The sequence below is a fragment of the Pygoscelis adeliae genome, unplaced genomic scaffold (genome assembly GCF_000699105.1).
Source record: "Pygoscelis adeliae isolate BGI_AS28 unplaced genomic scaffold, ASM69910v1 Scaffold123, whole genome shotgun sequence".
NCBI lineage: Eukaryota > Metazoa > Chordata > Aves > Sphenisciformes > Spheniscidae > Pygoscelis > Pygoscelis adeliae.
In genome coordinates, this window is record NW_008824650.1 from 104634 (window position 1) to 123260 (window position 18627).

The 18627-nt window shown below is 37.2% G+C and overlaps 1 protein-coding gene across 1 annotated transcript in view; it reads left to right on the plus strand.

Moving 5' to 3' along the window:
• Positions 1-2943: 2943 nt before the first annotated feature.
• LMBR1 (limb development membrane protein 1) overlaps positions 2944-18627 on the plus strand; it is a 55984-nt gene continuing 40300 nt past the window's right edge. The window contains exons 1-5 of the mRNA XM_009322500.1: positions 2944-2955; positions 3926-3998; positions 6516-6555; positions 9030-9169; positions 15580-15683. Coding sequence (XP_009320775.1) covers positions 2944-2955; positions 3926-3998; positions 6516-6555; positions 9030-9169; positions 15580-15683 — 369 coding nt within the window. The remainder of the gene's footprint in view (positions 2956-3925; positions 3999-6515; positions 6556-9029; positions 9170-15579; positions 15684-18627) is intronic.

Below are 18627 nucleotides of genomic sequence, written 5' to 3' on the forward strand. Positions count from 1 at the left end.
TTAACTTTTGTCAGCTCTTATTGTAGAGATGGGTGATGGCATAAAACACTGCTTTTTGGTTGAAAACGTGGCTTGCAGTATGATTTTAATAAGTGATTAGAAATGAAAGTTAACAGATTTAGAGTACTATGAACATACGTATATGTGAATTTGCCCTCTTCTAATTTGACTTTCTTAAAAAAACCTTAGGAGTTGTTAAGAACTGTATTTTCTGAAGCCACATGACTATTGGTAGAGTGTTTCTTTTGCATATGCCAAGGACTATATCCAGGAAATGCACTGAAAGGTATTTCTTAAACTGGGGTCAGTGCACCTTAGTAGAAGAGCTTTAAATGAATAAGAAACTGACTGTAGAGTACGTGACAATAGGTGTTGCGTTTGGGGGGAAAAAAGCTACTATTCAGTTTCCTCAGGTATGAGTATTAAGAGCAATCTTGCTCAACTTAGATGAAGATTAAGTAAAACATTCTGCTGTTAGCACAAAACCAATTCTTTAGGAGATGTAGTCAATACAAAGGAGGGTTAGAACATGGTGCAGAAAGGACTTAATGACCCTTGGATGATAATGTAGTATGAAATTAAGGTGTGGTTTTTAAAAGGAAAAAAAAACCCCAAACATGGTGATGAACTTGAACCCTAAAAACAAGTTTCTACTGTAACTTGGGAGCTGCTCTGCTGGAAGCAATTGGGGAGGACAGCGTGGATGGATTCAGTGATTGGAGGATAATGCTAAGTTGCTAGCGTGATTCTCAGGTGAATGTGTTGAAATATTTTCAGTACGGAAAGGAAGGCTTAGTGCTGTTATATGTAGCCATAAGACCTTACCTGGAGTACTGCATACAAGCCCAGTCATTTATAACTGAGAAATATGAACTGAAGCTAGAACAAGTACAGACAAGGGCTGTATTTTTTTTTTCAGTACAAAAATATCCTGAAACAAAGTGCAGTATGAGGAGTAAGTACACAGGATTGCAGTGTGACAGGACAGTGGAGTCTATTCTTTGGCTATCATAGGCATCACATTCCTTTTCCCCAACTTAACTGAGTTCCACTCTAAAAATAGTTAGGATGCTGGCTTTTCTACTCCCTTTAGAAAGCTGTTCAGAATGCATGGTTAGAAACATTTCAGGATCATAGGTTTCACTAAGTATAAATTGATATTGAAGTAATATTTCTGAGTTTGCATATTGACTTGTTTTGGTCAGTATGAAGAACTTTTAACTTATGCTCTTTTGCTAAGATCCTAAAGCTTTCACTGATGATAACTTACTCAAATATTTTCTTGGTGATAATTTTAAAATTATGTGTATTTTCAGTAATAACTTTATCAAATACTTACAAAATTGTTCTCAATTCTGACAGAAGTAGAGGGATAATTACACTGAGATACATAGTTACACCTTATTGCTGAGTTGCAAAGTAGCTGTCATCTAAAACTGGAAATACAGCATTTGGCAGTTCATGTTACTGGACAGCTTTTTCCTGCTGTGCCCTCAAAATACCTCAGTTATCTCAGTGGTACCTTATAAGTACAGACCCACTATCACAGATAGAATAAAGGTAATCTATTTTATTTGAAGATACAAACAAGATTGCTGTAACTTTTATTCTTGTTTTAAATAGAATTAAACAAAAAATGAGCTTAACTATATCTTTATTTTATACAGGAGCAGTGTTATTTGGGTCTGATAGATTTTTAAAGAATTTTACTGACCCTGCATATGTGATACCTAATTATCAAAAGTGGATGCCTAAAATTAGATGTCTCTATCTGTAGCCTTGGTCTAGTTTTCAGAGGAACTGGAAACCTAGAGAAGGACTCTTCTTTCAGCACTGGCATTGCATTTTCCGATACTGACAGGACAAGCTGTGTCAGAGTACTCTGAAAACCCAAGGCTGTTCTCAGTTTCTTTTGTTCTTCCTGATTCAAAAATATACTAGCTTTTTTTATTAAATCTTAATAAAATTATTTATTAATAGAATTCTTTGTTTAAAGAATTAAATTCTTTATCAAAACCCTTTCTTCTTTGAAGCATCCTCTGGAAAGTTGGAGCGGTGCACTCTATTCAGATTGAATATTTGAATTCAGAGATCTAGTTATGAAATCTGACTTCCAGCATCTGTATTTCAGGTATCAGTGCTGTGTGTTGCCTGCGCGGGGAATGAGCTCAGTTGCCGCTGTCAGAGTGGCACCGTAATACTTCTGGGGGACATCTGTAGGGCAATTGCAGGCACTCACATGTCATGCTCAGACACTTGGCTATGCTTTGGGGTTTTTTTGTCTAAAATGTCTGACTACACGAGAGAAATAACTCTCCCAGTTTATTTTTATATGTATTTCTTAAAAAGTCTGTCTTTCCTGATTGAGCGATACATTCTTTCCCCCTCTGATTCTGCTGATTTGGAGGTAATAGGCTTATTTAGATGTAAATTTTTAAGGGATATCATCACTACCCTCGCTTTCGCTTTTTCCTTTCTCTTAGGGTAGCTTTTCTGCTCCTGATTTTTTTTTGAGACAGTAAGTTCTTAAAGGCAACAAATCTTTAAATGACTGATTAAAGAAATAGTTCAGCTGTTGCCCAGTGAAGTAATTTTTCAATTTCAGATCACAAAGGAGATGAAAGCTCAGACTGAAGTAGGACACATTTAGGGTGCCAATATTATGAATTGCAGATCCAGGCAGGGCCAATTACCCAAACAAAACACCTATAAAGCAAACTCAATTAATAGTAAAAACTGCTAAAACAGTTTTGCCTGATTCAGTTGGTTAACTGCTGTGTCTTAAGACTTATTTGGTGGCTACAAGTGTTGTGCACAAGCAAAAGAATCTTAACAGTTTGGACTATGTCAAGTAGCTTCTCAGCCTGTGGTGTGTAGGTAATCTGTTTCCTGCAAGGTAATAAAAAGCAAAATGCACTGTGTTGGTATACACCACTGTTCACTATGACTGCTCAGGTACTAGTGAAGGCTAAGGGCCACAGCATCACAGAATGGCATGCTTCGTTCTTGTTTTGTTTCTGACTGACTCATGTTTTTAATAGGTATCAACAAACAAGATTAAGGAAGCAGTGTTAGCCACTGATGCCTCATTCAGGAGCAAATAAAATGTTTTTTTTTTCTTTTTGTTTCCCACAAAGGCTTGGAGGGTTAAAACTGTCTTGCTGTTCGATTCCTTTCCTCCAAGATTTCCAATATATTTGTAGATGTTTTGGTATTACCTTATTGTACTGAAATTCTAGTGCTAAATCTTAGAAACAACTTGATGCAAGTCACACTGGGCTCAAGGTACAGCTGACCTAAATAAGGTACCTATTTTATGAGGAGGGAAATTGTGCCCTTGGCTTCTGACTGTAAAGGAAATGTTTGACTAGCTTATACTTGGACATCCATTGTAGGCAGATGAGTGTCTCTTTTGTGTGTAGTGTTGCCTGGAATTTGTTTGGTTGAAAACACGATGGAAATAGTAAACATAACTGCTTTCTTCTTTCCACAAAAGTTGATGGCTTACTCCAAAATGGATCTTCAAGAGCCCATCGTATAAAATATGATTACCCTTACGTTACATGTGAAGGGGATACAAAGCGTGATAACTTCTACAACTCAAGTGGATTCAAACTCTAAAAAACAACCCACCCCACCCCACCCCCCCTCCTCCAAACAAAAAATCACACTGTAAATAAGGCTTTTTTCTTAATTTTAGAGTAAAACTTGCTGGGCGTATAATTGATCCAATGCCTGTTACTCTAAACTGTTCTTATTGGTTTAACTTTCTATTAATAAGATATAAAACATAAGTGTTGACATTTACATAGAATGCACTTTTGTTGATCTGAATTAAATTTGAAGTTGTTGATACTGGATTTCCTGTTTTTATTATAATCCAGGCATTTCTTCACAACCTAAATAATGCAATTTTTTTTTCCAGATCTGTTTTCTCCTATTTGCTGTTCTCTACATAGTTTCCTACTTCATAATCACAAGATACAAAAGGAAAGCAGGTAAGCATAGACTTTTTAATATATTCAAAAATAATTTTGTTTTTCAAGTGAATAAGTGATTCTTTTTCTCTCCGCCTCCACAAGGAAAGCGGAAGAACTAGATCTCTGACCAAAAGTGTTTCCCAGGCTGCTGGTCTATGGCAGCCTGGACTGATCTGGTTGCATATGCTGCTGGTTTGCCCTCTATCTGCTCCCTTTGTCACTGAGCCACGAGTTTCCATCACCTCTCTTGTGCCTGCTGGCACTTCTCAGACACCTCAGCATGCCTTCTGATATCCCTAACTAAGGGAGGGAGTGCACTGAAGCATCTCAGAAAAGGATCAGTGGGTGCTGTAGTTGGCACTCTGAGTGAGAATGGGTGGCTGTTATGGAGGTGGTGTGGATGGCCACAATCAGTTGTTCTGTTGTGGCTCCATGGCAGACTAAATTTTAACAGTTTTGAGAGGGAAGAAGGGGGAGAGTTTCAAGTAGACACTTCTGCCTCCCTTGCCTTTAGATCCTGTTGTTCTCCTTTCATGTCAGCTTTTCCAGAATAAGTATCTTCAGGCTGTGTTCTAGCACCAAAATCAAGTTTAAAGCTTTAGCTGGTAAAGTGAAAAGGTTGCCAGTAATACAGAAGGGAAGTAGCAGATTTCTTCTAAAAAGCCTGCTTTGCTCAGGTACAGTTATTTCAGTGTTCTTAACCTGTTCCTTATGACGCTAGCACTGAAGTTTTATTCCTTGAGATAATCCAGTATTTTTTTCCTTTAGAAACATTGTCTGTCTGAAACTAATCTGTAGGGACCCCTGTCATTTTCTTCTATATTTCTTCTAAAGACAAATAGCATGAAAATCAGTATAAAATGGCAGAATCTTTGACTCTTGACAGCTTATGTGGGACCTTGGTGCTCGGTAATACTCAGTCAGTCACGCTGGGGAAGCATTCTTATGCATGATGATTTTGGCACTTTGAACTTTGATGGGAACTGTTTATTGAGCTGTAGTGACCTGTGTTATGCTAGAGCTGCTTTCATAGATGGACTCATGTTTATAAAAGTAAACTCTTCAAGAAATTTAATACCTTTAAAAAAAAAAAAAGTGCACCTCTTTAAACATAGAAAATAGTTAAACAAGTGAGTAAGACAGATATTATCTCCTGATCCTGATATGTATTTTGGATACTACAAAGCTGCTACCATTTGGAGATAGGGAAGAACAGGGAGGGGGAATTGGTTTGGCAAATACTATTGGATGTAAAGACACTTCTATTACCTTTTTGGCAGTTGATCTCATCAGCTAGTGAGAGGAACTGCTCTGCAGCTGTCCTGACTTTATGAAAGTTTTGTGAGCATTTTGTTAGGCTAACTTTGTAGCCTGCTAGGATCTTCCTGATGAGACACATTTGAAGAGTTTGCACTTCTGGAATTCTTTCAGGACAAATTGTTTGCTGTTTCTACAACAAGCTCTTCAGCCAAAATGATTCATAAGAGACCTTGGCTTAGTCTCTCAAAACACCATGAGATTCCCATGAAAAACCCAGAAACAATAACCCAATGTACTTTCACAGAAGAATTTCAAAATAGCATGATGTTAGTGGCTACATGTTTATTTCAAGTGTGTGCATGGCTCTTAAGAACTTGAAACACCTGGCTTTATTTATTCTTAGATTTTAAAATAAAATTGAGTTACCTCTCATGGAAAACCTGGGACACTTAAAAGAAGAAAGCTGACTCTAAAATTATTTCAAATGCAGAAATGCATACATTTGTGTACAGATGTGTGTAGAGAAGGATATAAAGAATAAATGAAGGATATATTAGTGATTGACCTCTGAGTTAAATGTTGATAATATTTCAAAAAGTTAGAATATTAATTGAGGAATAAGTGAACAAAAATGGTCTAAAACGTGACATTCCAGAAGGGAAACCATGATATCTTAAATCCAAACCAAACAAGAACAACAACAACTCTCCTTCTCCCTTTCCCCCAAATCCCCAGGAGCAGGGGGGAGGGATGAGTAAGGGGAACCAACTGCGTGGTCATTACTACTGTTCTGGGTATGCTTTCTTGTTTTAAAAATACATTAACACTGAAAATGAAACATCTATTTAGGGATTTATAGTAGTAGTTAGTAGGGACCCTAAGACTTTCCTGTAGCTTGCCTGCTCTCCGTAGTTTCAGAGATGCCTGAAGGGACAGTTCCTAGCAGCAACCATGGTAGTTGTAGTCTGAAAGCTTGTTTGCTGTAGAGCCTTCTGGAAGACGTTGCCAGGAAGTTTTGATCTGCATATCTAAATAAAGTGAAATAACTTTGTGGCTATGTTGACTGAAAAGAGTTTAAGACTAGCAAAAAAAAAAAAAAAGAAAAAAGAGAGTATTCACTTTTGGTAGGAACATTCTTAAAATATTGATGCTAATAAATTGTTTTAGAAATTCTAAATTTTAATTGTAAATTAAAATTATTCCTGTGTATATACATTTTAGCCTGAGGAAAGACAACTAAGTATTGAATATAACCTGCTGTAATTTAATTTTCAGATGAGCAAGAGGATGAAGATGCCATCGTTAACAGGATATCGTATGTATAGCTCTTTTTTGCAGAACTTTTCCTGAATATATTGTTATGATAGGAATCTTGTATGCTTCCAAATAAATAACAGTCCATTTTAAATGTGACAGTAAATAGATTGCTAGAGGGCAGTGGAAAAAGACTTGATCAAGTGGCACCTTGTATTATGAAAGGCATGACAAGAGGCAAGGCAGTTTGGTCTAGGGCTTTTTTCACCTGTGGTTTTCCTGGTAGGCATGAAGTGGGCCAGAATATTGCATGAGGAGCTCATGCAAGAGGTGGAATTCAGTGCAAACACCTGCACCTAAGTTTAGGTCTCTAAAATGTAGCTATTTATATGGGAGGTAGGTGTTTAAGTTCCTACTGAAGCCGATGGAAGTCCTGTCAAGGGAGGCAATGGATCCTGGAAAGAAGGTTAGCTCACCCTGAAGGAGACATCTGTATTTGATCATCTTTTTTTTAAAAAAAAAAAAAAGCTTAAAAAAGAATAACAAATGGAAGACAAACACTTGCCAGGCCTGCTGGTCTGCCAGCAGCTCTCTCTCCTCTTCCTGTTCCTTTGTAAAGATAGATATTAATCTCTCCTATTTAAATATGTCTGAGGTTTTACAGAACGTCTGTGAGCTGTTGCTGCCCTCTCAGTTAGGTGATTTGCTAAACTAAGTGGACTTACTACTTGCTTATTACAAGTTCTTAGCTCTTCCATGGCGGTACTGTTATCCTCTTGGAAGGAGAGCTCATTGAGTATTTTATTGATTTGTCTTGTACCCTGGGAAAGTGCTGAGTACATTGCAAGCTGTTCACTTTTAGTTGTGCATTTGTGGCAAGCTTGAAAGATGTACAAACATGATGTAAATCTTAGGCGCGCTTGTCCCAGTAGTGTCTGATAATATTTTTTCCAATGAATTTGAAATGCTTATTTGCCACAAAGTCTAATTCAGATCTAGGGAGAGAAAAATACTTTTAAATGCTGTGAAGCTCTTCCCTCTCTAGTAGAGGAGCGTCTCTCCTGTGCTTTTGAGACTACAGCAAAGGCTCTTCTAACAGTGAAGGCTCTTCTAGATCGAATGATTTTCATAGCAGCTGTGGTCTTAGCCTGGTTCTGAATTTTTCAACATACAAAGAGTAAAATTTATCTTGTTAACTGTTATGCCCCCTGCATCTATTTTCTAATTTAGCTCTAAAATACAACAAATATCAATTGTAAATGCTGTGGTGTTCATGCAAACACAGCGTAAGACAAGATTAGCACTTCCGTCAGAGTAATAGCCTTTCATTAAAAGTGTTGTTATAAATATAAAATGCTTCTTGTTCTTTCAGCCTAAGCTTTCTTGTTCCTTAAGTGTGCATGTTATTTTCCAAAAAAGCAATAACTGTCAAACATATACAGATCGATATTTCTTTGCATGGCATAATTGTCAGAGTGGGGGGAGAAAACAATGGCAAACTGCTGTAGCACCTTGAAAGGCTATGGTGTGTTAGGTTTCACAGTTCTGGCTTAGAATACTTAAACATCCTTAAATAAAAGAAAAAAATACTTCAGAAACCAACAACAAAAACATATAAGAATATATTTTTAAAATAAAATTAGTCACCCAGACTTTATTCTGTAAGTTAAGTATTGTGTGAATGAAGAATCGATTTGTAGACTGTTAAGGAAAAGTAAGATATCTCTATAAGCAACATACTGACATTCCTGTTGTAGGAATGATCTATTTAAGTTTATCTTTTTTGTCATGCAATTTTGAGAATTATTTCTAATTTTCTTCTAGCATTGGATTAGTTCTGTAAGGATGTTTTTGTTGGTCTCTTTTTTTTTTTAAAGAACACAGGTTTTTTTTAATGCCACGCGATGGCATTTGATATAAATTGTGTTTGGGATCTGAAAAGAATAAGCTTAAAGATTTTAAATAATTCTGACAATTTCTCTGTATTGAGTTTACAGATATCAGAAAAGCCCAAGCTATGAGATGTTACTCGAATAACTAGTTTCTTAAAGAAAAGCACTATTTTTTCAGTTTGGTGTTAAAATATTTGTCTATATATAATTATACTCACTTTTTAGACATTAAAAAGCTACTCTGCTTTTAAAAATTGTAGTAAGAATATAGACAGGGAAATTTTTTTCATTCTGAGTGTGTATGTGGGAAATGAAAACTAAAATAGGAGACTTACGAAAAGATATTCTATGAACTCCAATAATTGATCCTGTGTATGACATTGGAATTGAATGCGTGCAAGTCCCAAGAGAATAGTTGTGGTAGTTGGTAAAAACTAATTATTTTTACTGGATTCTGTAAACTACTTGGTATTTGAAATTTGCTTTTTGGAAGTGAAATATTGTGGAAATCAGTTTCTCCTGCCCCTTTACAATTTAAGAATGGGTTGCCTTCAGATGCTGATGAATAGGTAGGCTAACTACTTTTTTTTCCCCTGTTCAGAGCACGTTGGTGGTAACAGTGGTACATTTCTTTAAATTTCAGGCTGTTCTTGAGCACCTTCACTCTAGCAGTTTCAGCTGGTGCAGTCCTGCTTCTACCTTTCTCAATAATCAGCAATGAGATCCTGCTTTCTTTTCCACAAAACTACTATATTCAGTGGTTAAATGGCTCACTAATTCATGGTTAGTACTCAGCATAATGTAATTAAAACGGATGTCTTCATTATACATGCACAGATATGTTCTTATTTTCAAACTAATAATTCCATTTTCATTTAAGATGCTAATTGAATTGTTAATATGTTATTGGCTAGTTGTTTTTGCTGCTGTGTGATGTATCACAAAAGTCTGTCTTAACTGTTCTGTTGGGTTTTTTAAAAAAATTATGCAGACTTGATGGAATTAAACCAAATTCACTGCTTTGAATATCAATGTAGAATAAGAGCTATTAGAAGCTAACTTGAAAACACACAGTTCAACCTTCTTCCTCATGTGTTAATACAAGATTCATAAGCCTGTCTGTTTATGATGATACATATAAATTTATTCTCAAAATAAAAAATTTGTTTTGAGAAGCTTGCTTGCTATGAGCAGTTGGGATTAGGTAGTTAAATTCAACTGTTACTGATTTATTTGTAAACAAGGAAAATTGTAGAATAGAAGTGTATCGGGTGTGGTAAAGGGGCACAATAAAAGTGAACTATTTCAAGGAAAACGAGATGCAAGAAAAGAATATTACTTGTACTTGCAGCGATGATGCCTTGATGTCTGGCAGAGTGAATTTTGCATGCTTTCCAGTATTGGTTAACATGCTTACAACTGAGACATGTGTAACGGATACTAATATTTGAAAATAATTTGGACACTTCTATGTGTCTAAGGGAAATAACTGGTGGAAACAGGACATTCTTTAGTAGATTTGGATGGAGAAAGAAGATAGTACCTTCACTATGTGAAACAATTTATTTAATCTGGAACAAATAATTTACAAATTAACTATACTGTCCTTTTTCTGTTCTTGTGAAGGGATAGTAAGTAATTGGGCTTTGGAGGATTTTTCTCTGAAAAATGTACTCTTTTTGCTAAATGTCTAATAATACTCACAGATAGCAAATTAATGAATTCCGGATCCAGATTTTTTTACAACAAATTAAATGTGGATAGGTGAAGACAGGAAATAATGCATATTGTCTGTCATTTTTCTGAAACTAGATGAGTATTTTTTGTGTTATCTGGACAGTAAAAGAATTTTTTTTAAACCCTTGAATAAAGAGGAGCTGACTGTAGGTGTGGTGGTCAATGATGACCCTGACTGTGGTGACAGAGTAGTTTGAGACCTGAGAAAAGTGAGGAAAGAAAACAGTAGAATAAAGACATTAGATTTTAAGAGGGTAGACTTTGTCCTCTTCAGGAAATGTGTATGTGGGACCTTGCTGCAGAATGCCCTGAAGGCAAAGGAAGCCAGGAGAGACTCTTACTTTCAAGGATAACCCTCAAGCAGCATAATGTGCACCTCAGCGTGCAAGAAAATGAGTAGTTGTAATAGGAGGTTGATGTGGCTTAATGGGGAACTCTGAGCTCAGAAACAAAAAGGAAGTGTACAGAAGGTAGAAATAGGGATGAACAGCCCAGGAGGGGTGTAGAGATATCACCTGGGTTAATATCCTGGTGTGAAATTGGGAAAGCCAAGGGCACAGCTGGATTTGCAACTGGTGAGGGGTTTGTATAGAGCCAGCTTCTTCTCTGGGGCATGCAGAGAGAGGCAACAAGCAGTGGTTGCGGGACATAAAGCAACAATTCTTCACAGTGGGGGTGGTTGAAGACTGGAAAACGTTGTCCAGAGAGACTGGGAGATCTATATCTCTGGAAGTTTTCCAAAACTCAGCTGGCTAAAGCCCTGAGCAACCTGATTGCACCTGCAGTTCAGCTGTTTTAAGCAGCAGATCAGACTACATGACTTTAGAGTTTCTTTCTAGTTGAGTTATTCTGTGATCTGTTTTGTCACACATCATGGGGGATTGCTAATTTGGTATGTCTCCTACTTGGAAGAAAAAAACCCAGCTAACTCATTTTTCACACATATTTAGCTGCTCAGATTTATATTCTTTACTCCCGAACATGGAAAAAAAAAAGTAAATGAGAAATAATCCTTCCTTCTGTGTCTGAATTGACTTCAGAAAAATGACAATAAAATATTTCAGAGTGAAAATAATATAATAACCAAGTCAGAAATTTTCACTCTGTCAGAGTTGCTACAGTACTTGAGAAAACTTGGGTTGATTAGAAATCTGCTGGAAAAAGTAGCTGTCACGTAGGAAGGCTTTTGAATTTTCCAGTGACCATCTTCTTTCGATTTTAATGTGATAATCTTTTGGGAGTACCACTTTATGCATGCACAGTATAACTTATATTTCATAAGTCCAATAGTAATGGCTAGCAAGGAAGTAAATTCAGCATCTTGGTGTTTCAGGTTTGACTGTGTATTGCAAAGCTTATGCTAGGGGTAGACGTGACCAAACTAAACCAAGATTTACCACAGCTGGTGTGAAGACTTCAGAAACATTCGGAGATTTTTGGATCTGACCACGGGCTTCTGTTACTGCAACTTGACAAAAATTGGTGTACTTTATTTCAAAACCTTACCTTGGGGAAGGCCTCCCTCTTGTGGTATTCACTAGGTTTGCACAATAGCATTGCACTGCTCTGTAAAACCCTATTCCATGTAGTGGCATACCTTTTTGACGTTAGTTATGAAGTACCTGCGCAAGTTTTGAGAGCTGGAAGTGCTATCACGTGAACATTTTCTGAACTTGAGTGCTTATCGCCATAACACTCTGTCTAGCATAGCCTTCATATACGGTTTGCTTACTGCTTTGCAAATGTTATCAAATGAGAAAACTTGTATTGCTTTAAAACACTTTGGTTTTGCTAAATTTATCAATTACAGATATAGTCTGAGGTACTTGAATGTAACGTTAAGGGTTTTTATACTGTAGACTGTTGCATTAGTTGTGACATATAGAAAAATAGAAAATACATGCCTCTAACTTTTGAAACTAGGCAGAAAGCCCATACCTGAATCCAGTATAAACGCTCTTACCTAATGCATGTTGAACTAAACCAGAAATACTTCTGACAGCTGGATGTTCACTTGTGCTGTTGTTTGATACAACCACCAGGTGGGGGTAAAACGTAATGAAACTGCCATGAATAAGAAAGATGAAAAATTGCTGAGGATCTAAGCTGTTTGCCAAAGACTGAGAGATTTTTAATTTTTATGTTTTATTAACTTGTTTTATGGGGCTACAAATGCAAAAAAAATTTAAAATATTCCAATAGACTGCTTAAAGCTTTTATATATGTTGATATCTGCAATTCTGTCTCATACAATGTTATGATGCAGTCAGTGTAGTAGTAAAAATAATTATTTTTCTGAGTCTATTTTAATTTGATTTCTGAACTACCAAATTAGGATAAGAAATACAGTAGGGGAAGAAGAGGGCCCTGTATGTTCCTTACTTTGAGGAAAGTGTATATGTATGTCAGCAGCAGTACAGCACTGTCCTTACCTCTCATAACTTTACATGCATGTTGTAGCTCTGTAGTTTAATATTCTATAAATGTGGTTCCTGTCAGCTGCTATTGTGTAAATTTTCAGATTTTTAACTTCTTAAAAATCACCCCAGATGTGCACCACTCTACCCTCCCTTAAAATGCTCTGTACATACTATGCAGCTCCTAAGCACTGTTTCACATTGTAGATATACATGTAATAGAGCTGCTGAAATTAGGACAACCAGGTATTCAGCTTTATATCAGGTAACTGAATGCACTATCTGTCTTCAGTTAGAGAAAACCACTGAAATAAGACCCCCACCCCGATGTAGTCTATTCTACTCTAACACTGGTGTCTTCATTTTCTGAAAAAAAGAAAAAAAAAGTACACAGACTGCTTGAGTTAATGTACCTCTGGTACGGGCTGCTAATGACATTCTTGCTGATGTTGCTATGTGTGAATGTTCCTTGAATGGTAACAGGAGCTTCCTGGCTAAGCAAATTCAAAAGGAAAAATCCCCCTCTTTGTTAACTGGAGTTTGGCCACCTTTAGGCAGTCTGTTTTCATTAGCAATTGAGTATTATATTTCACACATCTCTTGGAATTTTCTTGTTTTGTTTTCTGTAGCTTATTTGGCTAAGTTTTGGTTCTTGGTCTCCTGGTGCTATCAATTGCTGAAGTAGTAGATTTCTTGGCCCACCACCTCCCTCCTCCCACCCCATTTTTATTTCTCTTTGAAATTTAATTTCATGTAAAGAAAAAGGAAGTATGTATGGTGAAAGCATTTTTTTTAAGGGGGTGTAGGTGAAGATAACTGCTAATTATTTTACATTTGGAACTAAATACAGGAATTTCTCTTACTAACGAATTCCCCAGACGTGCAGTAAATGTCTCTTTCCTTGCCTGTTCTTTCCAAAATGGAAATTTCAAAGAAGAAAACGAACAAGCCTCTACATGAGAAGAAAGAAATAAACAAAGCTGTTAGTTCAAATTTTCTTATCATGGGGGATGTTCTTTTTTGGATTTCGGGTGATACAATATGGTCCTGCAGAACTGTGGAAATGTGTGTGTTTTGGGGAAGGTGGGGGACTAGGCCTGTTTTTCTTAACTACAAAATAAAAGTTATGTTTTCAGGATGCAGAACATGTGACACTAGTTAGACCTGTTACCTGCAATTTAGTACTAGTGTAGCTAAGCTTCTGCTTTTATAAAGAAGGAACGCCGCATCCTGCACAACTTTTGGTAGGATGATGATGGGTTCATGTTTATGCACCAGGAACTGGCTGTTCTGAAAGTGTTTAGCTTACAAAATCTTAATAGAGCAGATAACTGATCTCCATTAAGGGTATTACTTCAGGTTGTTTTCTAAACCTTTTCCCTTCCTGCAGATGTCACATGTGTCTTACAGATGTCCTAGTTTTAGTCAGTTGTTGATTTTTCACCTCGATCACAGAATGGTTGAGGTTGGAAGGGACCTCTGGAAATCGTCTGGTCTGCCCCCCCTGCTCAAAGCAGGGTCAGTTAGAGAAGGCCGCTCAAGGTGGTGCCCAGTTGGGTTTTGAGTGTGTCGAAGGATGGAGATTACAAAGCCTCTCTGGACAGCCTGTTGCAGTGTTTGACTGCACTCACAGTTGAAAAAGTTTTTTTCCTTACATTTAAGTTGTGGTTTTTTGTTTTCATTTTGTTCTCATTGCCTCTTCTCTATTCACTGGATACCACTGTGAAGAGTCTGACTCTTCTCCTTTCCCCCTCCCTCATCAGATATAAATATACATTGATAAAGTCCTTTCTTCTCAAGGCCAAACGATTCCAGCTTTCATGGCCTCTGCTTGTGTGACAGATGCTCTAGGCCATTAATCATCTTCGTGGTCCTTTGCTGGACTCGCTCCAGTGTGGCCATGTCTGTCTTGTATGGAGGAGCCCACAACTGGATGCCGTGCTCCAGATGTGGGCCACCAGTGCTGAGCAGAGAGGAAGGATCATTTCCCTCGACCTGCTGGCAACGCTTCTCCTAATGCAGCCCAGGATGCTGTTGGCCTTCTTTGTTGCAGGGGCACGTTACTGGCTTGTGTTCAACTTGATGTCTGACAGAACCTCTAAGGCGTTCTCTATAAAGCTGCTTTTGGGATGGTTGGTCCCCAGTGTGCGCTTTGCCCATTTGTCCAGCCTGTTGAGGTTCATTTGAATGGCAGGCCACTGCTCCCCCCATTTTGTATCATTGGCAAACTTGCTGAGGATGCACTCTCTCCCATGACCCAGGTCATTAATGAAGATGTAAAACCCAGTGTAGACCCCCTGGGGTATGCCACTGGTGACTGTCTTCCAGCCTGACTTCATACTGCTGGTCACAACCCTTTGAGCCTGGAAGCTCAGCCAATTTTTGGTCTGCCTCAGAGTCTGCTTACCTAGCCCGTACTTCATTAATTAGTCTGAGGAGGTTATGGGAGATGATGTTGAAAGCCTTACTAAAGTTGAGATAAAAAACATCCACTGCTCTTGTCTTGCCCACTGATCCTGTCATCTCATTGTGGAAGGCTGCTGTTGCTGTTACCGTGATAATCTTCCTTTAATTTGGAGGTGGTGATGGCATTTGTGTATTGCTGATGTTAAAACCCATGATTTGTCTAAGTTTGTCTTGAGGAAAAAATATGGGAGGAAGTGAGTACACAGAACTGAATTTTGTGAGATTCACTGATGGGAGTAAAATACTTTTGTCCTGAAAAATTTTTAAACAGTTATCTAAAGAACCTTGAGTGGGATATTGTGGAAAGTAGTCCACCTGAGTTTGCAGTCTGTCTTGCAAGATTTCAGACAGTTGCTGCTGTTTAAGTTGGTATCCAATTTTTATTTGAAGGTTGTTACGCAGAGAAATGGGTATTTTTCATCAATGACCTGTATATAACTATGTATCCGTAAAAACCTGGCTTCTGTTAGCACTTGTGTGTATACTACATTGTTATAGGTAAGGGAGGAAAATGAAACATCTTTAACTTTTAAAGCTGAGAAACTTATGTAAACTTTTTCTTGTTTGTTGCAGGTTTATGGAATCTTGCTTCTCTTTTTTCAAATTTATGCTTGTTTGTGTTGATGCCCTTTGCCTTTTTCTTCCTGGAATCAGAAGGATTTGCTGGTTTAAAGAAGGTAGGAAAATACTGTTAAATACAGAGTAATTACAGTATATATTCCATTTTCAGCCCTCATCAGTTTCTGATGCAACTGAAATTACAAGTTTGGGAGGCTTTGGTGCTGGGAAGTGCATGCTTATGTGAATGTTTGTGTACAGATGTGCACTCTTGCACAAGCAGGTGAAGCGGGTATGCAGTGTGTGGCTGTGAGTAATCTTAAGGGAGAAAAAAAGTCCTTGAAAAGCCATGTATACTGAGATCAAGAAAATTACTTAACTTGTAATTTTTTTAATAATGAAATGGTTTAATCAAGATTTTATTTTTTGGAAAATGATTTTGTTGGGATACTAAAAGAAGAGAAGGTTCAGTAAATGCACTAGAAGTAAAGTAACAAGGGAAAGAAGTACAGGCTTCTTATTAAAGGGAAGGATGATTAAATAACAGATGACCCAGAGAAAACAAGCTTGATTTGTGAATTTTAAAGATTACAAACATCCCATAAAAGGTTCAAGTGTAGTCAGTATTAACAATAATATGTTAAAAAACTACTTAAATGAGTAGAGAATAACTAAAAATATTAAACTTCCTTGAATATATTCAAGTTGGGAGGGCTGAATATTTCACCAAAGCATGGAATTTGGCAAAGCAATTTCTGAACAATAAGATGATAACAATTATATTAATATGTGAACTAAAGAAATATAATGAAAAATTACTATAATGGGAGGCACAGCAAAAGGAATTTCAAATCGTAAATATCAAATAAATTAAACTGGAACGACTGTCTGGGGACCAATTGTAGCATGTTTTCATTAATCTTTATCGTTGAAATGATTACACTTTTGTTTTTAATGATACTACACTTGAGGGAATTCTGCACCCTTTGGATGACAGTTATTAGAAAGCAAAGGATCTTGAAAAGTGGTCTGAAATCAGGAAGATGAAATGCATTAAAGATAGATGCAAAAGACTATGAGTCATTGGTGGATCGCACATAACATAAATCGACAAGGGGATGATTGTGGTGGGAAGGAAAACATAATTCCTGGTTGCATTGACAGGAATGTGGCATGGAGGCAATGAAGTTGCCATTTTTGTTCTTAGTGGAATTGGGGGAAAACTCAACTGAAGTACTGCATCTAATTTGGCATTTTAGGGTTCATGTAGACACTTAAGAGAGAAAACAGAGGACAGCAGAGAAAATAAGATACTTAGAAAGTACAGCATGAAGGAAAATTTTAGTTTGGAGAGAATAATGTGAAAAAATGGAGATTTTATTCTATTGCTGAAGCTACCAGGAGATTACATAGGCTGAGCATTACAGCTGTGTCAGAAGGGACCTGCCGGGCCCAACCAGGATGGTGTGTAAATACGTGTTCGGTGTAGGCAGTTCCGAGCTGGCGGATGCTACCGCAGTTACTTTGTATTGACTGAACTGCAGGTGTATCCACCTTACTTCAGTTACAAGTTTGGATGACCAAGCTAATGAGTTCAACCTCAAAGGAGTTTGGTGATGGGCAAGTATTGTCCATACTACTGTGTTTAACTCTGCTTACCCAACTTGGCTGGAAAACACTCTCCTCTCCTCTTCTTCCTTCACTTCCAGTATCTACAGGGCTAAGAAAACTTCAGCAACTCAGTTTGTCCTTTCGGTTTTTGGGTGGAGGCCACTCCATTTTCCTTTTGACTCTAAGTATCTAGCCACAGCTAATGTGTATCTTTTCTTCTAAAAAAGAAATGTAAACTGGTTTTAGTGGGATTTGTCTCCTGCAGTCCAACCAAAACCAAGGATTCTGTCATTGGTGTACCATGTACAGTACTGCTGGTGTGTCCCCTCGACTTGTAGATTTCTGTTGGCTCCAACAGCTGCATTATGTATCCTAACTGCATTAAACTTGCACTTTACATAAAACTTTAATAGTTGCAGCATAAGTCTTAAACTTATGGTACTGGCTATCAATAAATCCCATTCAAGATAAATAGGATCACCATTGCATGTTTACACTTGGAAGCATTTGTAACTCCAGATGAGGTAGAACCATAATCTGTCTGCAGATATCAGGAAAAAGACAATTGTTGGTGCCTTAGAGTAGTTTTGCTTCTTCATGGGGGTAGATGAGATCAGATTTTAGTATCAAAACCCACCTATTATGAGGGGGAGAAAAACCCAATTTTTGGGATGTTTGTTACTTTAACTTCTCCTGGATGTTTCTGGTACATCCCAGAAGCCAAGTGTGATTCCTAGCACAGGTACTCAAGGCCTTTGTCCAATGTCTGTTCTACCTGGCTGTTCTATTTAAAAGTATCCAAAATGGATGCAGGCATATACTGAACTGTTTTACCAGCTTTGAGTGAGCCCTAAAACTATTGGTGAAGATGTAGGAATTATAGTCCATTTTTATATGAACATACCTTGTCTTTGGTCGCTTTTCTTAGGAAAAAGAGTGGCAAATGTCACTTTTGGACTAAGTAGACAGTGAAAATTGAGTGTGCTGTTCTGTTCAAATTCTGATGCAGACAAATGATTCTGCTTGCAGTAAGTACTATATATATATTTAAAAGAATTACATCACATAATAGGGTGATTGGAATCTGGGAAAATTTATGCTTAATTGAACTCAGGATTACATGTAAGCTTTTCAGTTCTAGAATCCATGAATGGTACTTCCCATCTTTTTTACTTTCTTTAGATTTTGGCACATTGATTATCTCTTTCAGAGAAAGTTTTGAGACCTTGATCACCTTGTAGAATTCTGGTAGTTAAAAAAATTATTTTGGTTTTGATTATACCTGTGCAAGTTTAAAAAAAAAAAAATGTCATATTTTGTCATTTATCACATCAGACTAATGGGCCGGAGGGATAAAACATCATTCAAATGCTGTTACTGTTAACTGGCAAAATCAGATTTTAGCGATCTCGATTTAAAAGAACATTTCATACATTTGGCAAAACTTGCAGC